Source organism: Mobula birostris, chromosome 6, assembly GCF_030028105.1.
Source record: "Mobula birostris isolate sMobBir1 chromosome 6, sMobBir1.hap1, whole genome shotgun sequence".
Classification (NCBI taxonomy): domain Eukaryota; kingdom Metazoa; phylum Chordata; class Chondrichthyes; order Myliobatiformes; family Myliobatidae; genus Mobula; species Mobula birostris.
This window is the reverse complement of record NC_092375.1, coordinates 33,663,005-33,688,265: the sequence shown is the minus strand read 5'-3', so window position 1 is coordinate 33,688,265 and position 25,261 is coordinate 33,663,005. Positions and strand designations below refer to the sequence as shown.

The window sequence follows — 25,261 nt, the reverse complement described above, 5'->3', positions numbered from 1 at the left end:
ATGATTTTCAAAGTTTTCCGTGAACCTAGATTATCAATGACAGATTAGTGAACTATCTTCCCATGATTAGCACAAAGCCCATTCTTTCATACATTCCAGTATAGCCAGCAGAGTCTTGGAGCTTACGGTTGCACATACAAGTACCATCTGCATACTCTAAGTTGATGACTGAAGCTGAAGTAATACTTGTTGTTGATATAGATCCTGAAGGTTGAACAGCTTTGCACTCTTCTGTAATTAACCCCATTGTAGTTAAAAGCATTAGCAATGAGCTGTGGTATTGTGGTTAAGAAGACAGCGAGGGGTTTGGATTGATAACAGCTTGCTTGTCTTTGGAGTACACAGAGGTTGTGCTTATGATCAATAGCTCACGTCTTTTTGTGTTGCAGGCATCGAATACTAATGAATTTCATTAGTAGTAGAAAGCAGCCATCGATCCCAGGGGATCATGTATTTGCGCCTCTGGTGGACTGTGTCCTCTCCGGGGGAAAGCCTGGGCGGGAAGATTTGAAGAACCGGCTGTTGCTCGTGCAGCGGGTTCCCCCTCTCACGTCACTGATGTAGTCCAAGGGAAGGGCAAGCGCCGACACAGCTCGGCACCGGTGTTGTTGCAGAGGTTGTAGAGTGAAGTTGTAAACAACATCAAACTGCCTCAGGCACCCCGGCTCCCGATTCCTTCCTCAGGGTTTACTCCCAAAGCCTTTCCCATGGGTGGGTATGGCCACAAGGCAGCGAAGGTTTAAAATCAATTTTCCTTCTCCTAGGCAGCCTACCATCCAAGGCTGATGAGCCCCACCTGTCATTTAGACAGCTAGATTTAAGAGAGATTTTTCCATAATTCAAAACTATATGCCTTTGTGAGGATAAAAAAGACCTTGTATGGAAGTTGCTGCTGCTTTCCAGTCTTTAACTTGGAGAAGGACTCTTGCCATGACTTACCATGTGGCATACAGCATCGACATAGTAAACTGACCAGTAGAGCCATCAAGGTCAAAAGCTGCTGTCACTGTCTTTCATGACCATCCTTTTTCTAGCTAGACTACAGCAAGGGGGTGGGGAGTGCATTGTGTAAATGTAGTTGGCCAATATGGGTAGAAAGTTTGCATTAAGAGGAAGCACCTGGGTGATTAGCTCAATTCATTGTTATTAAGCTTCATTAGTCTTTATAAATAATTGTTAATTTTTTTCACTTTTTAACTATTATTCAGTTAGTGTTATCTTGTACATAGTCTATTGAATGAAAACTATTATTAATGCTTATATTTTATTCTATTAAATCTAATCAAATAAGGCCCTCTTACTACATTTGCTACATTGTTTTGTTATTCAGTAGTAATCAAGGGAACTTGTGTGTTAACTTAATATGAGATTAAGAATTTTATATTGCTTCCTTCTTATCCCCTCAGAATATGAGGTGCCAATCTCTGACATAAATAATATGTCCACTTTAACGACAGACCATGAGCTTCCAGTTACTGACACCCCTAATGTGACCTATCCAATCCCAGAAACGGAATCTGTTAAGATAAGAGAAACTGAAGCTACAGGTACTAATGTTTGTGTCTTGGTGTTGTGATTTACAATAATTGTGTGGTTTAATTATGTAACTTGGTACAAATTAATGACATTAACAATTCTCTGCATAGCTCCTGAAATTCAATATTTTAATCTTAAACACAAAATAATCTGCAGATGCTGGGATCAAAGCAACACTCACAACACGCTGGAGGAACTCAGCAGGTCGGACAGCATCCGTGGAAAAGATCGGTCGACGTTTCAGGCCGGAACCCTTCGTCAGGACTGTAGAGGGAAGGGGCAGAGGCCCTATAAAGAAGGTGGGGGGAGGGTGGGAAGGAGAAGGCTGGTAGGTTCCCCCCACCTTCTTTATAGGGCCTCTGCCCCTTCCCTCTACAGTCCTGACGAAGGGTTCCGGCTCGAAACGTCGACCGATCTTTTCCACGGATGCTGCCTGACCTGCTGAGTTCCTCCAGCGTGTTGTGAGTGTTGCAATATTTTGATCTGCTTGTTGGATTATTTGCGATTGTTTCAATTTTCATATCTCATAAAAACTGTGGTCTGCTTGGCTCTGTTGACTAATTATGGCTATATTGTTAGAAAGCACATTGTGTTAATTGTCCTAGATATGATAGAAACTGATGCCATGTGGAGTGCCTATGGTTGTATTTAAATGAAAAAAATCAGAATATTGAATCTGAATTCTCTCCTAATCCTTCAAGTCATATAAAGGTAACCTCTGACACTCCCAATGCGTACATATTAATTTCAAGCTGTAAGCAGCAAGCCACAAGCCACTGACAATACTAGTTCCAGAAACTGAAGCACCACCATTCAATTTATAGAAGCCTCACATCCTTTGACAATATTTCAGTTTTGTTCGCAACTTGGAAATGAAGTAAATATTACTAGCATATGGAATTTTATGTTGGTTGCCTTGTGTGTGAGGTATACTTGATGAATCATGGAATCCATTCTCCAAATCAAATGGAATTCAAGCGTTTCTCTTCTGTTTAATTATTTGGTATTAATTCTTTTGGATTGTGCATAGCTGTAAACTGTATATCAGCCTGTGTAAGTGTAGGCCAGATTGTAATTGGCTTTTACATAATGTTGTTGAATGGAATGTATGTTATCATAACTTTTAATTACAATGTTTGGAGTTATATTGAAGTTAGCATTTACTTAAATCATGGATTGCTTTGTATTATTTGAATGTAAGGTTGTACATAATTGAGAGCCATTTATTGTTATTGTAATGGAAAAGGATTTTATATGACAATAATACTACAGTCTAATGATATCCATTAATATAATTGAATTATTCATCAGTTATATTCATGTTTAATAGGTGTGTTTTGTCCATGAGAGCTCATGAATTTTGTTTTTTTACTTCCTTCTTATTCCAATCAGTGCATGTCATTTCAAGTTCTCACACTCCGAAAGTGATTACATTCATATCAGGAGATCAACTGCCAGCCCTTGTCTCTTTATACACGTTCAATCCATTTACACAACCTGAACATCTTGAAATTACTACTGACAATGTTTCTCTCTTGGTGCTAAATAATGAGAATAATAAGAAATTTACAGTTAATCAAAAATCATTGCTTTTGTGAGAGATGTATTTTTGAGCCCGAATGGATCTTGCATGCAACATGTTTAGTAAATTGAAATAATCTTGTGAAATGAACAGTCTGTTGAAATTTCCTGGAATTAAGCATTGCATTCTTCATGATCTGGCTCACTGAATACAAAGTTATGAGTGGGTAGGAAGATATTTAACATTACAGTTAAAAAAACATTCTGAAATAGGAAACAATATAATGTTTTCAGCAGATCTGAAGACAAATATATCGAGAGGCAGAATTAACGTAGTGCAAATGTATACTTCAGTGTATCCTGTGTTATTTTCATAAGAGATTAAAACATTTATAACAGACAAAATTATGCAATCTTTCGGACTCCTACTGTCAGGTTTTAAGTGGCCTTTGATTGACTCTCCATACAAGTTGAATTCAAATGCACAATTTGATTGTGTCGAGGTAAGAGACACTGAAGTTATAAATTTCAATGAAGTTATAAGGAAAGTGTGTGCTGAATTCTGTGAAAGTTGGGACATGTGCTGTAGACACTTTGACTTTTGTATGTAGCTGGGTGTGCAAGCAAATGTTTTGTATTGGATATAGTATACAATGCCAATTTTGTGAAATGAGCAATCCACTGCATTGTTCCAGGAATTTAAATTTAAATAAGCATTCTGCTTATCGTTTTCATTAGGTTTAGAGAAAATTCTTGTCTGCACAGTGTCAGGCTATTATGATTATTGTTGTGAAGTTCTTTGAATAATGGTTGGGTTTGATGTGATGAAGCATTGACACATAGATTACTTGTTGTTGCAGAACTTGTATATGAATCATAATGTCAAAATAATTAATGAATACATTTTACATCACTGTTCTATAAGAAAAAGTATTATTAGTTGTGCAATTCATAGTTAGACCGCAATCCATTTAATACTTTTATAACTAAAGAACTAGTAGAGGGGAGAGAACTAGAGGAGGGGGCACACTGGATCTGGTACTGGGTAATGAACATGGTCAGATTATGGAAACCTTTCGAATGTTGAAAGGCCGAGACAGAGTAGATGTGGAAAGGATGTTTCCCATGGTGAGAGAGTGTAGGACAAGAGGGCACAGCCTCAGGATAGAGGGGTGCCCTTTCAAAACAGAGGTGCAGAGAAATTTCTTTAGCTAAAGGATGGTGAATTTGTGGGATTTGTTGCCACATGCATCTGTGGAGGCCAGGCCTTTGGGTTTATTTAAGGCAGAGATTGATAGGTTCTTGATTGGACATGGCATCAAAGGTTATAGGAGAAAGCCGGGAACTGGGGTTGAGGAGAAGGTAGAAAAAAAGTATCAGCCATGATTGAATGGTGGAGCAAACTCGATGGGCCAGTTGGCCTAATTTTACTCCTATGTCTGATGGTCTATTATAGATCTCTCAGTGGCTGAGCATTTCAGAGATAGAGACATATTTCCATTCTTTAGCAGAGCCGTGTATGAGAGTAGGGTCAGAAACTTGTGAGTGCAATTGGTGAGTGGATGTTCTCAGGGGAAATGTGGAGGTTGCTTAGGGAGCACTTGCATGGGGTTGTGGATGGGTTTGTCCCATTAAGAGAGGGAAAAGATGGTAGGGTGAAGGAACCATGGTTGATGAGAAGTGCAACTTTTAGTCAAGAAAAGGAGGAATGAACACTTAAGGTTTAGGAAGCAAGTGTCAGATAGGGCTGTTGAGAGTTATAAAGTAGTCAGGAAGGATCTTAAGAAGGGATTTTGGAGAGGTAAAAGAGAACATGAGAAGGTTTTGGCAAGTAGGATTAAGGAAACCTCCAAGGCATTCAATACATACATGAAAAACAGCACGAAGACCAGAGTGAGCGTAGTACATTTCAGGCATAAAGGGGGAAACATGTACCTGGTGTTGGAGGAGATGGGAAGGTCCTTAAGAAATACTTTGCCACAGTGCTTACCAGGGAGAGGGTTCTTAATGTATGTGAGGCCAGCACTGAACAGACTAATATGATGGAACATGTTGAGGTTAAGAAAAAGGTAGTGTTGAAGTTTTTGAGAAACATTAGGAAAGATATGTCCACAGAGCCAGATGGATGTACCCCATGTTACCATGGGAAGTGATGGAAGAGGTTGCTGAGGCTTTGAGAATGATCTTTATGTCTGGACTGGCCGTAGGTGTAGTACTAAAGGACTAGAGGATGGCCAATATTGTATCTTTGTTCAAGAAAGGTAATGGGGATAATCCTGGGAATTATGGACTAGTGAGCCTTACATCAGTGGTGGACAAACTAATGGAGAAGATTCTTAGGGACAAGATTTATGAGCATTTGGAAAGGCATTGTCTGATTAGGGATAATCAGCATGGCTTTGTGTGGGGCAGGTTACATCTCATGAGCCTGATTGACTTTATTGAAGAAGTGACAAAACAAAGTTATAAAGGTACAATGGTGGATTTTAGTAAGGTGTTTGACAAGGTCCCTCATGGTAGGTTCATCCAGTAAATTGGGAGGCATGAAATCCAGAGAAACTTGGTTGCATGGATTTGTAATTTGCTAGTCCACAGAAGGCCGAGGGTGGTAGCAAATGGAGAATTTTCTGCCTGGAGGTCCGTGACTGGTGGTGTTCCACTGGGATTTGCTCTGGCACCTCTACACTTTGTGATTTTTATAAATGACTTGGATAAGGAAGTAGAAGAGCAGGTTAGTAAGTTTGCAGATGACAAAAGGTTGACAGTATTGTGTATAGTGTAGAATGTTGATGTAGGTTGTAGCAGGTGCAGAGCTGAGCTAACAAGTGTCAGATGGTGTTCAAACCAGAAAAATGTGAAGTGAAACACCTTGGAAAGTCAAACTTGAAGGCAGAATACAAAGTTAATGACTGGATTCTGAGTAGTTAGAGGAACAGAGGAATCGTGGGGTCCGAGTCCATAAATCCGTCAAAGTTGCTGCACAGGTTGATAGGGTGGTAAAGAAAGCCTTCATTAGTTGAGGGACTGAGTTCAAGAGCCATGAAGTAATGTTGTGGCTCTATAAAACTGGTTAAATCACCCATGGAGTATTGTGTTTAACTCTGATCACCACATTAAAGGAAGAATGTGTAAGAATTAGAGAGGGAGGAGATGATATTTACCAGAATGATGCCTGGATTAGAGAACATGTCTTGTGAGGGGAAATAAAATGAGTGAGCTACAGCTTTCCTATTTGGAGCAAAGGAGGATGAGAGGTGACTTGATAGAGGCAGGTAAGATAGTATAAGGGGCATAGATAGAGTGGGCAGCCAGTGCCTTTTTTCCAGGGTGGAAATAACTAGTGCAAGAGGACATACTTTTAAGATGAGTGTGGAAGGTTTAATAGAGACTTCAGAGATATGTTTTTTACAAAGGGAGGAGTAAGTGTCTGGAGTACACTGCCAGAAGTTGTGATTAAGGTTGATATATTAGGGGCATTTAAGTGTCTCTTAGATAGGCACACAGATGGAAAAAAATGAAGGGTTATGGGCTATGTAGGAAGGAAGAGTTAGCTTGATCATGGAGTAGTTTAAAAAGGCTGGCAAAACATTCTGGGCCTAAGGACAATACTGTGCTGACAATTCCATATTCTATAGTCTAATAAGTTTACTGATTGATAATTAATCTTGATGTAGTGAAAGTGTTTTTGTATGGATTATCTGTTGTCATATCTGTCATATTGGATGCATTTTGAGATATACTGATTTACTAATTACTAAATTATCTCATTGTGTTGTTCATTGTCTAGTAACGAAAGAGAAGTATTTACGATTTCACAATATATGGTTACATTTGAATATGTTTACTTTTAGAATGAAGAAATGACCCATTGTTTTACCTTATATTCTAATGACTTTGAGGAATCAAATAATCTTTATCAAAATAACACATATTATTTTAGTGGAAGATTAAGTATTTTGTGTCTGACTTCTTTCTTATCCCTCAGGCCACAAGGAGCCAACCACTGACACTCCTAGCATGTTCAGAACAATTTCAGGCTCTAAGCCACAAGACATTGACCCTCCTAATGTGTTCAATATGATCCCCGAATCAGTAACAACTAAAATACGGGTTACTGAAGTTACAGGTACTTCTGACAATATTTGTGTCTGAACTTGTGGGTGAGGTAAATGACAGTTGCATGTTGGAATCCGGCTCAAGTGCGTGAAAGTGGAGACACGTGCTGTAGATGCCATGCCACAATATTGTAGTGTTCAGTCAGCCTGCATGGAGGATGTGTACGTTCTGTCACTGTCTTGCATGGCATCCATTCATTCCAGTTTATATGAAATGAACAATCCATTGCATTCATGAAAACTTTAATCATTTTACTTTGTTCTGTTGTATTCATTGTCCTTTTCTTAAAAGTTTATAGATTGTGCTTGGCTGGAACTTGTGTGTCATTTTATTACAGCTAGTTTGCAGCAAAGCTTAATAGATTACAATTGGCTTTTAGGTTATGGAAGCAATGTTGCTGCATGGACTGTCTAGTGTCACGTTTCTCTTAAATAAAACATTTTCTGTAATGAATGAATTTGTTACTATGTTACAGTTTGTTTTATGGAAAAATTATGCTCAATTTATATTTATATGGGTATTCATTTTACGTTAATAATGAAAATGAAATATTAATTTAAATTTATACTGCATTGCATCCACTAATAAAAGTGTGCTCGTTGTTGAAGCTAAGGGACTTATTTTCATAAGAGATTAAAAATTCCTGATATCTTTGTATCTCCTCAGACAATACAATATCATCTTCTCAAGCTCCTAATTTGGTCACCTTGCTGTCAGGCTATAAGCTTCCAGTGTCTGACTCTCCATCTGTGTCCAATCCAGCAATAAAGTCTGAACCTGCTAAGATAAGATTTAGTGAAGTCACAGGTACTTCTGACATTACTTGTGCCTTTAGATGTGAATTCCAGGATGCCCTACTGTAAAATATTATGTACATGTTGAGGTTCGGGCTGAACAGCAAAGAACATGCTTTACATGTTAAATTAGTGTTCCAGTCACTTGTGTGAAGTGTATTTGTATGTGCGGTAGCATAGTGGTTAGAGCAATGCTTTACAGCGCCAGCTGTAAGATTGGGGTTCAATTCCTGCTGCTTTTTGTAAGGAGTTTGTATATTTTCCCTGTGATTATGTGGGATTCCTCTGGGTGTTCTGGTTTCCTCTCAAATTCCAAAGATGTAGAAGTTAGGGATAGTAAGTTGAAGGTGTGCTCTGTTGGTGCCAGAAGTGTGGCAACACTTGTGGGCTGTCCCCAGCACAGCCTCAGAGGGTGTTGGACATTGTTGCAAACAATACATTTCACTGTATGTTTTGAAGTTTTGAGATACATGTGATAACTAGAGCTGATCTTTTGGGGTGTATTTGTTACTTAACTCTTTTGCATGCATCATGCAAAACCTTAGCACAAGTTTTAAAAAATAAGCAGTCCAATGCTGGAAATAACTTGGAAAATGTGTAGCTCTGGTGGTTGATGGTTGGATTGAGTTGTTCTCTGATCTTGGCAATCCATTTGCAAACGTCTTCTCACCATATGAGGAGACATTGTCAATGCACTGTTCACGTGGGGTGTCTTCCGAATGGTTGGCTTTTATATATTTATCAATCAGTTGGTATTGGTTGTCATTACGGAAACTCAATTGTGATATCCAATGCATTTCTTGGGGAATTAATGGACTTCCATGTATTTTCTAATTTATTTACTCAATACAGTTCTCTGATGAAATTTGAACACCACAATTGATAAGGATGATGAGGAATGGGGGAACAGATGAGAACTGTGATTGAGTATTCACTACTTGCCTGGATGTGTGTAGCTTCAACAAAAATCATGAAGCTCAACACTGCACAGGACATAGCGGCCCACATGATAGGCACCTCATCCACAGCCACTCACTCACTCCACCACAGAGGCACGGTAACAGCAGTTTGTAGTAGGATGCACTAAAACTCCTTGGACAGACACCTTCCAAATCCATGATGTCTATCAACTCGAACAGCAAATCACAGGAACCACTTAAAAGCTGCACTCCCAGCTCAACCCAATTGTGACCTGGAAATAAATCACTGCTACTTCTCCATCACTGGCTGAAAATCCTGGAGCCCCCTCCCTAACAACACTGGGGCTACACATAAAGGTTTGCATCTGTTCAAGGAAACTACTCAAGGGCATTATGAATGGGCAATTAAATGCTGGTTCAGCCTGTGAAGCCCATGTCTCTTGAATGAATATAGGAAAATTGTTAGCTGAGTTAAATTGTTAGAAAAGAGATGACAGTGATGACTTTTAGATGTAGTAGGATTAACAACCAGGAGAACTAATGATCTAAGGTATAATTTCCTGCAGGGTCAGAGGCAAAGTAATGATTACTTAATGTTATGCGGTGTTAGAATCTGAAGCACAACTTATGAAGGTGTGACGAATGCAGTTTCAGCCATGATTTGGATGTGTACATGAAAAAGAAAAATTGCAGTACCACAGGGGAAGTTAAGGACGTGGGACTTAGAACATAGAACAGCACAGCACAGGAATAGGCCTTTTGGTTCCACAATGTTTTGCTGAACTTATTAAATTAGTAATCAAATGGCTAACTAAACTAATCTTACATAATGTTCATATCCTTCCATTCTCCTCACATTCATGTGCCTATCTAAAAGTCTCTTAAAAATCTCTAATGTTTCTGCCTTTAACACCCTTTTAACACCATCCCAGGCAGTGCATTCCAGGCATCCACCTTAAGCGCATGCCGTCTGGTATTAGATATTTCACCCTTGGAGAAAAGATACTGTCTGTCTACTCTAGTTATGCCCTTCAGCTGATAAACCCCTATCAGATCGCCCATTAGCCTCCACTGCTCCAGAAAAAAACAACACGTTTGTCAAACCTCTCATTCTAGCACAAGTCCGCTAATACAGACAACATCCTAGTAAATCTGTTCTGCATCCTCTCCAAAGCCTCAACATACTTCCTGTAACTACAGAGACCAGAACATGCAATACTCCAAATGTGGCCTAACTAGAGTTTTATAAAGCTGCAACATAACTTCCTGACTTTTAAACTCAATGCCTCAACTAATAAAGGCAAGCATGCCATATGCCTTCTTAACCACCCTATCAACCTGTGTAGCCTCTTTCAGGAAGCTATGAACTTGGACCCCCAAAATCTCTCTGTTTATCAACACTATTAAGGATCTTGCCCTTAACACTATACTGTCTCTTTGTATTTCACCTACCAGGTGCAACACTTCATATTTGGGCAGGTTAAGCTCTGTTTCTCCACCCATATCCGCAACTGATCTATATCCCATTGTATTCTTTGCCTGTCTTCTACACTGTCCAGAACAACACTAATGATTGTATCATCTGCAGACTTACTACCCAGTCATTAGTATTTTTATCCAGATCATTTACAGTATATGTATGACAAATAGCAGAGATCCTAGTACAGATCCTTGCAGAACAACACTAATCATAGACCTCCAGTTAGAATAAACACTAGTTAGAATAAACACTTTAGCCATTACCCTCTGTCTTCTATGGGTAATCCAGTTCTGAACTTAAATGACCTATTCACCATGCATCTTAATCTTCCAGATGAGTCTCCCATGAGAAACCTTGTCAAATGTGTATAATATCCACAGCTCTACCTTCAATGGTTTGTTTATTATCAAAGTATACAACTCTGAAATTCTTCAATTTACTGGGTAGCCATGAAACCAAGAAAGAAAAAGGAAAGAAAAGCAGCACATTCATCAACCCCCAAATCCCAGCTCCCCGCTAAAAAAAAAAACAATGAACAAAAATGATCAGGTTCATCAACCATCATATCCCCCCTCTCACACAAAAAACAAGTAAAATGGATCAGGCACATTGACCCCCAAATCCCTCCTCCTGCACAAAAAAATAAATAAAACTGATCAGACACATAGATCCTCAAATCTTCCTTCCCCCCCCCCAACAAAAACGAAACCAAGATCAGGCAAAAAAAATACAGAATATAAAAACTGTAAGACTGAAAAATAGAGTCTGTAGTCCAAACTCCAAATCCAAAACACAGAAAAAAACCTGGACAATACTCTCCGGGCCTGGGCGCAGCCTTTCCCTCTCCGATCAAAAGACAGGCAGTCACCACTTACCCTTTGCACTCGCTTCAATTCTTCAATCTCCCTTGTCGCTTTAATCGGTGAACAATGGGAGCTTTAACCACCTTCATCATCTCGTCAAAAAATTACATCAAGTTAGGAAGACACAACTTGCTCCATACAAAGCCATGCTGGCTCTCCCTAATTAGGCCACGGTTTTCCAAATGCTCGTAAATCTTATCCCTAAGAATTCTCTCCAGTAACTCCACTATCATTGACAAAGCCTCGCTGGTCTATGGTTACACACATCAAAGTTCCTGGTGAACGCAGCAGGCCAGGCAGCATCTCTAGGAAGAGGTACAGTCGACGTTTCAGGCGGAGACCCTTCGTCTGTAGTTCCCAGGATTATCCCTGCTTGAATAGTGGAAGAACATTAACTACTCACCAGTCCTCTGCTGGACTGCGGCTGGAGTGCACACAAAGGTATTGGTCAAGGACCCATCAATCTCTTCTTTTGCCAGTCTCAACAACTTAGGGTATATCCCATCAGGCACTAGGGACTTATCCACCTTAATACTATCTCCTGCATTACTGCGAAGTGCCCTAGCATATCAATGTTCAGCACTGATCTCCCTATCCTCCATGTCCTTCTCCTTGGTAAATACCTCACCCACATCCTCCATTTTCTAGAAAATGTTCCCCTCTCTATCCTTGAGTGGTCCTACCCTCTCACTAGTTATCCTTTTGTTCTTGATGTAAGTATGGAATGTCTTGGGATTCTCCTTAATCCTATTTGCCAAGGACTTTCCATGTCCCCTCCTGGCTATCCTAATTCCCTTCCTGAGTTATTTTCTGGTACTTTCAGAATTCTCAGGGGCTCTGTTTGATTCTAGCTTCCTAGGCTTTACATAAAGTTATGTCCTTTCTCTTCATGACTAAGTTCATCACCTTTCTCAACATCCAGTTTTAATTTACCTTGCCATCCTTGTCTTTCCTTCTTGCTGGAATATACCTGCCCTGTACTTTGTGCAGTTGATCTTTAAACACCCTCCCACATGTCAGATATGGACCTCCCTAAAACAGCTGTTCCGTAGTTTCTGCCTAATGCTCTTCTAATTTGCCCTGCTCCAAATTAATAGTCTCTCCCAAGGTCCATACTTATCCTTATAAGTATGGCCCTGGGTCTGTACTCAATAGAATTCAGAAAGATGAGAGGGGATCCCATTGAAACCTTTCAAATGTTGAAAAGCCTAGACAGAGTAGATGTGGAAAGGATGTTTCCCATGGTGGGAGAGTCTAGGACAAGAGAGTACAGCCTCAGGATAGTGGGGGCACCCTTTTAAAACACATGCGGAGAAATTTCTTTAGCCAGAGGGTAGTGAATTTGTGGAATTTGTTGCCACATGCAGCAGTGGAGGCCAGGTCGTTGGGTGCATTTAAGGCAGAGATTGATAGGTTCTTGATTGGACATCGCATTAAAGGTTACAGTGAGAAGGCTGGGAACTGGAGTTGAGGAGGAGAAATAAAAGGATCATCCATGATTGAATGGCAGAGCAGACTTGATGGGCCAGATGGCCTATTTCTGCTCCTATGTCTTATGGTCTTATCTATAGCTATCTTAATACTTAAGGAATTGTGGTAACTGTTCCCTGTTCACTCACTGAAAGACTGGTCGCTAGGGCAGGTTCATTACCCAACACTGAGTGCAGTGCAGCCCCTCCTCTTGTTGGACTATCTATGTATCAATTTAAGAAACCCTCCTGGATGTCCTAACAAATTCTGCCCCATCTGAATCTCTTTCACTCAGAAGGTCCCAGTTTGTAATAGGGATGTTGAAGACCTCCATGACCACAACTCTATTGTTTTCACACTTTTCCTTCAATTGCCTGCATATCTGTTCCTCAGTGTCCCAATCCCATCAAGATGATTGCACGTTTTCTATTTTTTGAGTTCTACCCATATAGACAATGGATGAGCCTTCCATTATGTTAACTCTGAGTGCAGCTGTAATATTGTCCCCGAATAGTAGTGCAGCTCCCTGTTCCCCTTTTACTTCCCTTTCTATCTTTTCTGAAGTATCGACACCCTAAGACTTTAAGCACCCATTCCTATCCCTCTCAACCACATCTCTGTATTGGCCCAAACATCATAGTTCCAAGTACTGATCCATACCCTTTACCCATAATACTCCTAGCATTGACATACACAGACTTCAAACTATCTGTTCCATTGTACCTATTACTTTGCTCCTGCCTGGTTTTAATGGTTCTAACATCTACCTCTTCTCCATCTCTCCACTTTCTGGCCTGGTGCTTTGGCTCCTATCCCCCTCTCAAAATTATTCCCAAAAGGAATGAGCATAATTCGATACCGTTCAAAGGTTGTCTCCAGTGCTGCAAATTGAATGTTTTTGTTTAGATATTGTATAGAACCTGTTGTAGCTATGTTGTTGTGAAACTTATTGAATGTATACAGGTCCTCACCAGCTTATGAACACTCTCCAAGTTACTTAACACCTGTACATATGATTGAGTGTTTGGGTGATTTATGAGATGGATTTGTCGGCTGCTATGAGGCTGCAGGCATCTTCTATCACATGGGCGGTTCACAGTCATATTTCCAACTGGTGAACTGTCTGGTTGCAAATAGTTTAACAGCAAAATAACTCTGCCATAAACTGGGGAGGGCCTGTATTGTCTTTGTACAAAACCAAATGGAAAGGATATTATATTTTAATCTACAACAAGTACAGCTAGCTAAAACTGCTGTCAGTCATCTCCAGCACTCTGGGTTTGACCCTCACCTCAGGTGCTATATACGTGAAGTTATCGCCTTCTCCCTGTGACAATATGTGTTTCCAATGGATGCTCCAGTTTCTTAACCTATTGCAAAAGTGTGTTGGTAGTTTAATTGACCACAGTAATTAACCCTAATGCAAGTAAATGTGAAAAGTATCAAAGGATAGTTGTTCAGCATGTGAGAGAGAATGTTGTAGTGTTGCGGGGAGAATGGGACTGATGGGATTGCTCTGCTGGGTCAAAGTGAGCATCCAGTGGCCAGAATGGCTTCCTTTCATGTTGTTTTGGATCATGGGTTCCCAAACTGGAGTTCAAGGACCCTTTGGTTAACTGTAGGGGTCCATGTCATAAAAAAGCTTGGGAACCCCAATTTAGATAATTAAAGTAATTGCAAATGTAAGGAAAATACTTAGGTGAATTTTAAGAAGAAAATTAGAATTTTATAATTTGGCTTCCTTTTTTTTTTATCCTTAGAAGACCATGAGTTGTCAATCTCACATACACCTGAAGTGTTCACTTTACAGTTGGATTCTGAACCGCAAGTGACAGACACTCCTTTTGAGATCAGTCCAGTCACAGAGCCTCAACCTACTAAGCTAAGAGAGGCAGAACCTACAGGTAGTCCCAGAAATGTGTGTGTTTTGTGTTTGAACTAAGGAATGGAGTAAAATAAAGTGCATGGTGAGGCTTTATCACAAATGGAGGAGAGGTTTGGACACATGCTGCAGTTGCCATGCTGTGGTGTTGAACTTGAGTGAGCTTTTGTGTTGGTTATGTGTGAGACATAGAAGAATATGCAGAACACAAACGTATTGTGCATATACTTGTATTTCCTTAACTTTCTTTTTCATTATTGGCCACACCCATGGCTTCACTGCAATTTCCCCAAACCCACTCCTTCAAATTCACCCTGCATGCCCTTGCTCGAAGAAAAACTTGCATGGGCTCTGTTCAGTGTTGTGGTAGTTATTAAATACTGCATACCACCGGGAATTAACCATTTTGCTCATCCTTGCTGGATTATATGATCATATTTCATGAAATGTAGAGACTCGAGCTATTCAACTTAAGAGTCTTGTTAACTTAGTACAGCTGCAGTTCTTCTAGTTTATTGAATAATGTAAAGCTTTTAAATAATAGAAGTAATGCAGCAGTGTGGGGAGTCTTGTAATGTCAAACCCTAATTATTTTGAATAATATTGAATTGGTCAATTGAATTAACTATATTGTTGGCATAGTTTAGTATTATATAAAGACTTACCTACCTGATGCATTTATTGTTGCATCAGAATCCATCTAATGTTACTGTAATGTTCAGTTGTGTAACAATAATGCATTGTACTCCTATTTCATCATATACAATTATATTGATTAAGATATAGGGATAATTATCAAAAGTGATTTAAGCATTTTGAATCTAGCTTCCTTTCAGCAAAGCAGGCCATTGGTGCCAACTTTGACAGTCCTAACATCTTCTGTTTAATCTCAGACATTAAGGTACCAGTCTCTGACATTGCAAATGTTTCCAATTCTTTCCCTGAATCTAACACTGCTAAAATAGAAGATACAGAAGTTACAGGTATTCCTAATAATTATGTGTGCCTTTACTGAGAACTGCAGCATAGAGTAAGTAATTATTTGTATGTTGACATTTCTGCTAAATTGGCCATAAGTTAAATTTCATGCTGTATGTAGATGCTGTGTCAGTCTATCTGGGTTTCTTCTTTGTAAAGTTGTTAACACCCAGACTACTAGTTTGTATAGCATGACAGGAAATGAGCTAACTATAAAGTTGCCCTGGAATTTAAAGTATTTTTATTCATACAATTGTTTAGTTCATGAAATTCATGTAAAAATTGCAAGAGGGATTTAAAGGTTTTTGAGTAGTTGGAAAATGATACATAGATTCAGTAGACAGATAGGAAGGATTAGTGTTTGTAGAGAGACAATAGATCTATTGCAAAATTGCTACATAATAGTAATGATATACTGCAATAGAACTTAATTCACTTGCAGAAACCCATGCATTGTCATCATGCCAGATAAGTAATTATTTAATAGTTTTTGTCAGTGAGTACGTTATCTTGCTTGCACCTCATTCAGTTTTACGCCAAAGTATCTATCAGATTAGCAACTCATTGTACATCTCCTGTAATCTATACATTTATTTTGAGGTTATTTTGACAAAATGCTTGTTTCCTGGAGTTAGGAGACTGCTTGAGTGTAAAGTTCCAGAGCAAACCATTGCTCTAATGTTGGGAAAAATTTTCTGATGGTAATTATATTGAGCAGTAGAAAGAATTTTATTGAATGGTATGTGTTATACCTTAGAGAAATACTGAAGTTATTGTGCCATGTACAATTTAATGCTGTAATGAAAACAGTACTTGCATCATAATTCATGGTTGCATTTGAATTCATTTAATATTTTCAGAATGAAAAGCAAAAATATTACTGTGATGCCTATTAAGTAATACACAAGTTTCATTATAGAGTAATAATTATTATACTGGCTCCAATTTTATACCCTCGAGCCATACCATCATAACTACTAACATTCTAATGCATTCAATTTAATTTCAGACTTTGAGCTTCCAGTCACTAATGTGTTTGATCCAAATCCCAAGTCTGAAGCTACTAAGATAGGCTATACCGAAGTTACAGGTACTTCTGATTGAGCATGTAATTGTAATTGCATGGTCTGGTTTGAGCTATAAAGGCAAAGGCCACCTGCTGTAGGCGCTGTGCCACAAAGTCATTTTCAACTTACTAGTGTGCAATGAATATTTGACAATAAACTGTATTCAGCTCTTCAGTTTCATTCCATATATTATAAAAACTGATCACACCACAACATTTTTCATGGATTGAATATTTGCATATCTTGGAAGTATTTGGTCTGCTCCCTTATTTCATGCTGTTTAGAAGCCTTGATTGGCAGAATCAGATTTACAGTACCTATAAAAAATACTCACCACCTATAGACGTTTTCATGTTTTATTGTTTTACAACATTGAATTACAGTGGATTTAATTTGGCTTTATTTGATATTGATCAACAGAAAAAGACTCTTTTGTGTCAAAGTGAAAATAGATCTTTACAACCTGATCTGAATTAATTACAAATATAAAACACAAAATAGTTGATTGCTTCAGTATTCACCCCTGTTAATATGACACACCAAATCATCACTGGTGCAGCCAATTGTTTTAGGAGTCACATAAATAGCCACCCACTTCAACTCTGCTTCCCACTCCCATTCAGATATGTCCATACATGGCCTCCTCTACGGCCATGATGAGGCTAAACTCAGGTTGGAGGAGCAACACCTCATGTACCGTCTCCAGCCCCTTGGTATGAACATAGAATTCTCCAACTTCCAGTAATTCCCTCCCGTTCCCTTCCCCTATCCCTATGTCACTCTGCCCCCTCCCCCAGCTGCCTACCACCTCCCTCATAGTCCCGCCTCCTTCTACTACCCATTGTGTTTTCCCCTATTCTTTCTTCACCTTTCCTGCCTATCACCTCCCTGCCTCCCTTCCCCCACCCCTTTATCTTTCCCCTTACTGGTTTTTCACCTGGAACCTACCAGCCTTATCCTTCCCATCCTCCCCCACCTTCTTTATAGGGCCTCTGCCCCTTCCCTCTACAGTCCTGACGAAGGGTTCTGGCCGGAAATGTTGATTCATCGTTTCCACTGATGCTGCCCGACCTGCTGAGTTCCTCCAGCGTGTTGTGAGTGTTGCTTTGACCCCAGCATCTGCAGATTATTTTGTGTGTACACAATTAGTTAAATGGAGATCACCTGTGCGCAGTCGAGGTGTTTCAATTGATTGGAGTAAAAATACACCCGTACCCGGAAGGTCCAACTGTTGATGAGTCAGTATCCTGGCAAAAACTACACCATGAAAACAAAAGAACACTCCAGACAATTTCATGAAAAGGCTATTGAAAAGCACAAGTCAGGAGATGGATACAAGAAAATTTCCAACTCATTGAATATCCCTTGGAGTACAGTTAAGTCAATCATCAAGAAATGGAAAGAATATGGCACAGCTGTAAATCTGCCTGGAGCAGGCTGTCCTCAAAAACTGAGTGACCGTGCAAGAAGGGGGCTAGTGAGGGAGGCCACCAAGAAACCTAAGACATCTCTGAAGGAGTTACAAGTTTCAGTAGCTGAGATGGGAGAGACTGTACATACAATAGCCTGGGTGCTTCACCAGTTGCAGCTTTATGGGAGAGTGGCAAAGAGAAAGCCACTGTTGGTGGAAAAAAAAAACTCACATGAAATCTGGGACAGAGTTTGCCAGAAGGGATGTGGGGGACTGTAAGGTCAGCTGGAAGAAGGTTCTATGGTCTGATGAAACCAAAATTAAGCTTTTAGGCCATCAGACTGAACTCTGGCGTAACCTAAACACTGCATGTCATTTAAAAACACACCATCCCTACCATGAAACATGGTGGTGGCTGCATCATGCTGTGGGTTTCCTTCACTGCAACAAGCCCTAGAAGGCTTGTGAAGGTAGAGGGTAAAGTGAATGCAGCGAAATACAGGGAAATTATGGAGGAAAACCTAATGCCGTCTGCAAGAGAACTGCGACTTGGAAGAAGATTTGTTTTCCGGCAAGACAAAGACCCAGAGCATAAAGCCAAAGCTACACAGGAATGGCTTAAAAACAACAAAGTTAATATCCTGGAGTGGTCAAGTCAGAGTCCAGACTTCAATCCAATTGGGAATTTGTGGCTGGACTTGAAAAGAGTTGTTTACCCATGATCCCCATGCAATCTGACAGAGTTTGAGTGGTTTTGTAAAGTAGAATGGCGGAAAAGTTGCAGTGTCCAGATGTGCAAAGCTGATAGAGACCTATTCACATAGACTCAAGGCTGTGATTGCTGCCAAAGGTGTATCTACTAAACACTGACTTGACGGGGGTGAATACTTGTGCAATTAATTATTTTATGTTTTATATCTGTAATTAATTTAGATCACTTTGTAGAGATCTGCTTTCACTTTGTCATGAAAGTCTTTTTCTGTAGATCAGTGTTTTAAAAAAAGCCAAATTAAATCCACTGTGATTCACTGTTGTAAAACAATAAAACATGAAAACTTCCAAGGTGAGTGAATACCTTTTGTAGGCACTGTGTTATCACTGACATATGATGCGATGTTTTGTGAGAGCAATACAGTGCAAAAACATCAAAAATATAGAAATTACTAAAATAAGAAAATAGTGCAAAAAAAAGGAAAAACAGGGTTCATGGACAGTTCATCAATATGTTTCTGTTTGCTTTCTTTCCATATTTGTACATTATTTTATTTTACCATAAGAATAAGTATTTGTGCTGCATTGTTAGATAATAATGATATCCAGCAATTCAGTTTTATTCACAGAAATAACTTAGAGGTGGAAAATAAAAATTTTGTTTTTTTTATTCCGCCAGACAACATGTTTACAACTTCTCACACTCCTAAAGTGAGTTCTTTAATCCCAAACAATGATCTGCTCGTTACTGATACTCCTAATACGATCAGTCCTAACCCAGAAACTGAGCGTACTGTGATAAGAGATACTGAAGTTACAGGTATTTTGTCAATATTTGTGGCTTGGCTGTTGAGGTATGTGGTAAAGCTACAGAAGTTTAAAGCACATGTTCTTAACTGCTATACCACCCATTTCTAGTTCGGAGAGTGATCGGGTTGCATGTGTGTAAAATGCACCGACATGCTGTCTTGCATGCAGCTCCTTCAGTGTTGTGGCACCATTTGTGGAAGGTCCATTGCATATTTCCTGAAATTGAAACTTCATGCTTATTTTTGTTAGATTATTTGTCAATGGCCTTATTTCACTGAGTTTAGGGATTGCTTGGCTGTGAGGTGTTTGTTCTGTCTTTCATGGCAATGTTGCTGGAAAGTTTATTGAGTAATTATTAACCTTGATACAGCCCATGAACAACTTTCTGTCTGCCCCGTCTACTTTATATCGTACTTCTCTAGTTTTTAAATAAATCAACAATTGGGCCACACTTCCTACTGCTTTAGTATCACTGGCCACACGTCCCTGAGCTACATAGGTTGTTCCAGCACATTCCCTGACACTATCGTACCTTTCAACAAGGGCACAATTCCCTCTGCCTTGGGATAATGAATGCAAAGTACAGTGTGTCTTAGCACAAACAGCTCACTGTGCTCAGAGAATGTCTTTAACAGCTGCTAAACCCTGCTCCGGGCTTAGTCAACTATTGTTGACTAAGTATCTTGGACATTTTCAAATTATTGGTAACACTTTGGATCTGTTTAAAAAAACATATACCATTTAAAATTATTATATTAAGTTTACAATCCAAAAACATATTCACACACTAAAAATAAATTATAGACAGTGAAACAGTTTAGTAAAGAATTACTGTCTTTTTCCTGGCAGCCAGAATTTCTCAAACATTTAATGGGCAGGAATCTGCTGTTGCCAGTTTTAATTACTGCAGATTTGATGGGTAGGCGTCAAATCATGGCCCTATCAGTAGAAAACGTGCTGCCACATTGGATTCCATAGGCATCAACAGTGAAACTAGCCACATCAAGGTAGAAGATATCATCACTGATTTAGGCCAATGCTTGTTCTGGAAATTCAGATTTCTGTGAGGATGATTAATGAGAATTTAAGAAATAATATTTTGCTTCCTTCTTATTACCCCAGGCCATATAATGCAAAGTATTGACTCACTTATTTAGTTCAAATTCAGGCTATGGTTTAGAAGTCACTGACATTCTTACTGTGCCTAATCTAATCCCCAAGTATTAATCTGGTGAAACCAAAATTACTTCATACTTATGGCAATATGTTGCCTTGAAAGTGTGTAATTAAGAATATATAACCATGCACGGACTGAGGATTATGCCAAAGTGCCAGACCAGCTGTCTGTAGTTGCTATTCCATACGTATGCTGTTATGTGTTTGTTTGGGTACTTGTCTGATTGTCCATACACTGTCTGCATGAAATTTAGCCACCGACCAGCTTCCACAGCTTTTTTACTGTCATGTTTTCGAATGATACACCACTTTTATGTAGTAGAAACATTGTTGCTACATGGAGTGTCTGTTATTTTATAATATTTTTTCAATATTATAATGGAAAAAAGCATTAATCATAGTGGAAATATAGATAGCTGCATTGTTTATGTATTGTTGTAGCCTTAGTATTAATCATTTTAAGTAATTTGAATTGGGCAAAATATTCTTTTAGTTTGGTATGGTATGAATGTTTTACCGGTTGCACAGTTAATGGTTTTGTTTGCATGTGTTTTGTAATAACAGTGGTATGACCAATTGTTCTACGTTGCTGCAATGTAATAATATCTCATGATACAATTACATACATCAAATTAATGCGCATTTTCAAGCAGGATTAGGTGTTTATATCTGGCCTCTTTTTATTCTCTCAGACCGCGAGGTCCCAACTTCTAATGTGCTCAGTTTAATCCCAGACACTGATCTGCCAGCTACCGACATTCCTAATGTTCTCAACCCCATTTCCAACTCTGGAGGAATAGGAGGTATGAAAGGTACTTTTGATAATGTGTGCCTGGAGTGTGCACTGAGAAAGAGAGTAAATAATAATGACTTCCTGGTGAGATTTAGGCCACATGCTGCAGATGGAATATTAAGCCTTGATTCTGTGTTTCGGATACATATCTTAATGCTTTAATGTGTTTAATGTTGAGAGAAAATAACATGAATAGAAATCCTTTGAGTTAGTAAGACTTTTGTTATCTTTATTAGTATTAATATTAGACTCTCAGACCTGTAAATAAAAGAAAGGTAAGAAAATGTATATCGATAACAGTAAGGAACGTCTTTGATAGTGAGGAGAACATTCTTAGTTAACAGAACAATATTATTAGCTGGTAAGCTGGTTGCAGCAATAACAGATAGAATTTAATAATATTTTGAGGAAATGAATTTAAGAGGGTATAATAATGGTCTGATACACATGAATGATAAAACCCTAGTGAGTACTGAGGAATAGAGGGATCTTGATGTACAGGTCCATAAGTCTGTACATGTGTCAGCAAACATAGATAAGATGGTGAAGAAGGCATATAAGATGTGTACTTCAGCCTGTGTAGTCTTTCAGGAGTGAGAAGAGGTTTTGGATCAAAATATACAACATTATGAGGAGTATAGATAGGGTGTATAGCAAGCAAATTTTCCCCATAGTGGAGACAGGAAAACCCTAGAAGGCATGGGTTTCAGATGGAAGATTAGAAAGGTTAGAGAAGATCTGAGGGGAGAAAAAACTTACCCAGGAGTGTTTGCAGTCTATATTACACTGCCTGAGAAAATGAGGCAGCTACTCTCGCAGCACTTAAGAGGCATCTAGAGGAGCATTTGAATCAACAAGGTATAGAAGGCTATGGACCAAGTGCTGGTAGATCGAATTAGCATAGTTAGGTACTTAATGGTTGGTATGGACATGGCAGACTAAGATACCTTCTGTTGTGTTGTATTCTTCTCTTATTTGGACATCATCCTTATTCAATTGAATATAGAGACTTTGCTTTGTGACTGCTACTTCGTTGTAATTTACTTGTCAGATGATAAATTGCTTTGCTCAAGTGGGAACAATACTGCTATGTGGATTATTTGGTATTCTTTGTGAATGCTGTTGGATTTATTAGACAAGACATTATTTATATTTTAATTCTGTGTGGAAGGTATCTTTCATTCCAAAATTAAATTTCATTCCATTTATGGCAGTAATTCAAATTTATGCATTCAAACTTTAGAGATTACAAACTTTCTGTCTACTTCCCTTCTTGTCCCTCTAGATGATGTGGTGCCAAGCTCAGGTATTCCGGTTGTGGTCAAGTTAATGCCAGACCATGAACTGACCGTCACTGCTAATGTGATCAATCCAATCCCAGAACCTGAACATGATAATGTAAAAGTTAATGAGATTACAGGTACTTCAAACAAACGCATGTCTGCCTTGCGTGTTAAAGTTTACAATAAGCTGACACAAATTTATGTTGCCTGTAGGATTGCTATACCACACAGTTCCAGTTAAATGGGTGAAAAGCATTTTTTGTAGTTAGGACACCAACAGACATGCAACTTACTCAATCTCAGTGTGAAATGAACATACATAGCTTATATCTTGTGAAATCTTTCACATTTTGCTTGCATCTATTGATATATTTGGTCAGTATGCTTTTCTTATTTATTTAACTATTGGTCTAGATTTGATAGTCAACTAATAGTGGTAATGCTTTTGAAGAATTATTCAATGATAACTAGTCTTGACATTGGGGAATCAATGTAACTGTGTGGAATATTGCCATATCACTCTGATTAATGAGAATCTCTTTTTGTTGGATATCCAGAATCAGAAGTTCTTGTAATAAGAAAAACTGACACATTGGGTACTTCTAAAAATATTTCTGCTTTCAGTGTGAACTGAGAAATAGAGCAAATAATTAAATGCAGAATGAGAAGCATGCTGAAGTATCAGGAAAATTAGTTCTCATGCTTTTTATTAGTTGCTTTTATAAAAGTGTAGAACAATTACTTGCTTATACAACAACTTGTCAGTTAAATATCTGTTCTTCTCATGCGTAAAGTGAATGTGACAATCAATACATTGCCTTGGGGTGTAACCAACTTAAAGTTAAGGGCCAAGTTAGATAAGCAAAGCAGAACAATACACTGCAGATCTCCTGGAATTACAAATTTGCTTAGTAATATTGAATTGTTTTGCCAACTCCCCTTTTACCTGAGTTTAGAAACTGTGTAATGAAGTACATATTAACCTAGCAAAGCCATTTTGCTTTAAGTTTGTTATGAGATGAGAAGTAATTTGTATGTAGTGGAAACATTCTGTTGCATGAAAAATGGTGGAGTATCACGTTTTGGAATAAGATTGTTAGGTAAGGCATCATGTTATTTATAATTCAGTGTTGTGTTCTTCATGGTTTTAGTGTCATAGAGTCTGAGAGCATGGGTTCAGGTCTTTCAGCCCTGCAAGTCCCTGCGGACCACAGTGTCCACCAAATTAGTCCCAATGGCCATCTAAACCTCTCCCCTTCATGTACCTGTCCAAGTGCTGCTTAAGTGTCTTTTACCTCATCCTGTTTAATTTAATGTTATTGACAAAGTAAGCATAATTATTCAGTAATGCTGTTATTAATTTAAACAATTCTCAACTTAATCACCTTGAGAGAATATGAATTTTGTATTTGACTTCATTTTTAACTCTTCAGATGACTCGGTGTTTGATTCACCTCATATGGTCACTATAACTCCAGAACATGACTTGCTAGTTACTGATTCAACTAATGTGATCAATCCGATTCCAGAACCTGAACATGCTAAGATAAGAGATACTGACATTGCAGGTACATATAACAATATGAGTTTGGTTGTTGAGATTTGTACTAAAGTAATTAAAATTAGGAATATTTTGATAGTGTTTGCCTTATTTATATGTAAATCATCTTTATTAGCCAGTATGTAACATGCACCCTCCATACTCATAGTCAGGGCACAACAAATAGGGAATTGTCAATCGACTGCATATTTCCTGCAATTGAAGCACAGTATTTCTCTGATCTTTATTCTCATTATACTTTTCCATTCAGTTTCTAGATGGGCTGAAGATTAACAGCCAAACATGGCCATGATTTTGTGATTATTATTCAGTGATTTTAAACTATTGATATGGGGGAAACAGTAAATGGCACAAGGTTACCATATCACTCAAAGTAATTTGTTAATACACACAAAAAATGCTGGTGAATGCAGCAGGCCAGGCAGCATCTATAGGAAGAGGTACAGCCAATGTTTCGGGCTGAGACCCTTCATCAGGACTAACTGAAAGAAGAGATAGTAAGTGATTTGGAAGTGGGAGGGGGAGGGGGAGATCTGAAATGATAGGAGAAGGCAGGAGGGGGAGGGATGGATCTAAGAGCCGGAAAGTTGATTGGCAAAAGGGATACGAGACTGGAGAAGGGAGAAGATCATGGGACGGGAGGCCTAGGGAGAAAGAAAAGGGAAGCTGGGGGAACCCAGAGGATGGGCAAGAAGTTATAGTGAGAGGGACAGAGGGAGAAAAAAGAGAAAAAGAGGAAAGGAAAAAAAAAATTAATAATAATAAATAAATAAATAAGGGATGGGGTATGAAGGGGAGGTGGAGCATTAACGGAAGTTAGAGAAGTCAATGTTCATGCCATCAGGTTGGAGGCTACATCTCCCCCTCCTCCTCCCACTTTCAAATCTCT

General features: G+C 38.8%; 1 protein-coding gene across 5 annotated transcripts in view; it reads left to right on the top strand.

The window, feature by feature from the left end:
* LOC140198922 (uncharacterized) overlaps nucleotides 1–25,261 on the top strand; it is a 332,378-nt gene that overhangs the window by 169,204 nt on the left and 137,913 nt on the right. For 3 of the 5 annotated variants that reach the window (XM_072260175.1, XM_072260174.1, XM_072260173.1), the window contains exons 23-31: nucleotides 1,407–1,547; nucleotides 7,043–7,183; nucleotides 7,840–7,980; nucleotides 14,461–14,604; nucleotides 16,570–16,650; nucleotides 19,429–19,569; nucleotides 21,428–21,547; nucleotides 22,814–22,948; nucleotides 24,245–24,379. In XM_072260175.1, coding sequence (XP_072116276.1) covers nucleotides 1,407–1,547; nucleotides 7,043–7,183; nucleotides 7,840–7,980; nucleotides 14,461–14,604; nucleotides 16,570–16,650; nucleotides 19,429–19,569; nucleotides 21,428–21,547; nucleotides 22,814–22,948; nucleotides 24,245–24,379 — 1,179 coding nt within the window. The remainder of the gene's footprint in view (nucleotides 1–1,406; nucleotides 1,548–7,042; nucleotides 7,184–7,839; nucleotides 7,981–14,460; nucleotides 14,605–16,569; nucleotides 16,651–19,428; nucleotides 19,570–21,427; nucleotides 21,548–22,813; nucleotides 22,949–24,244; nucleotides 24,380–25,261) is intronic. The other 2 variants (XM_072260176.1, XM_072260177.1) reach the window with 2 other exon arrangements.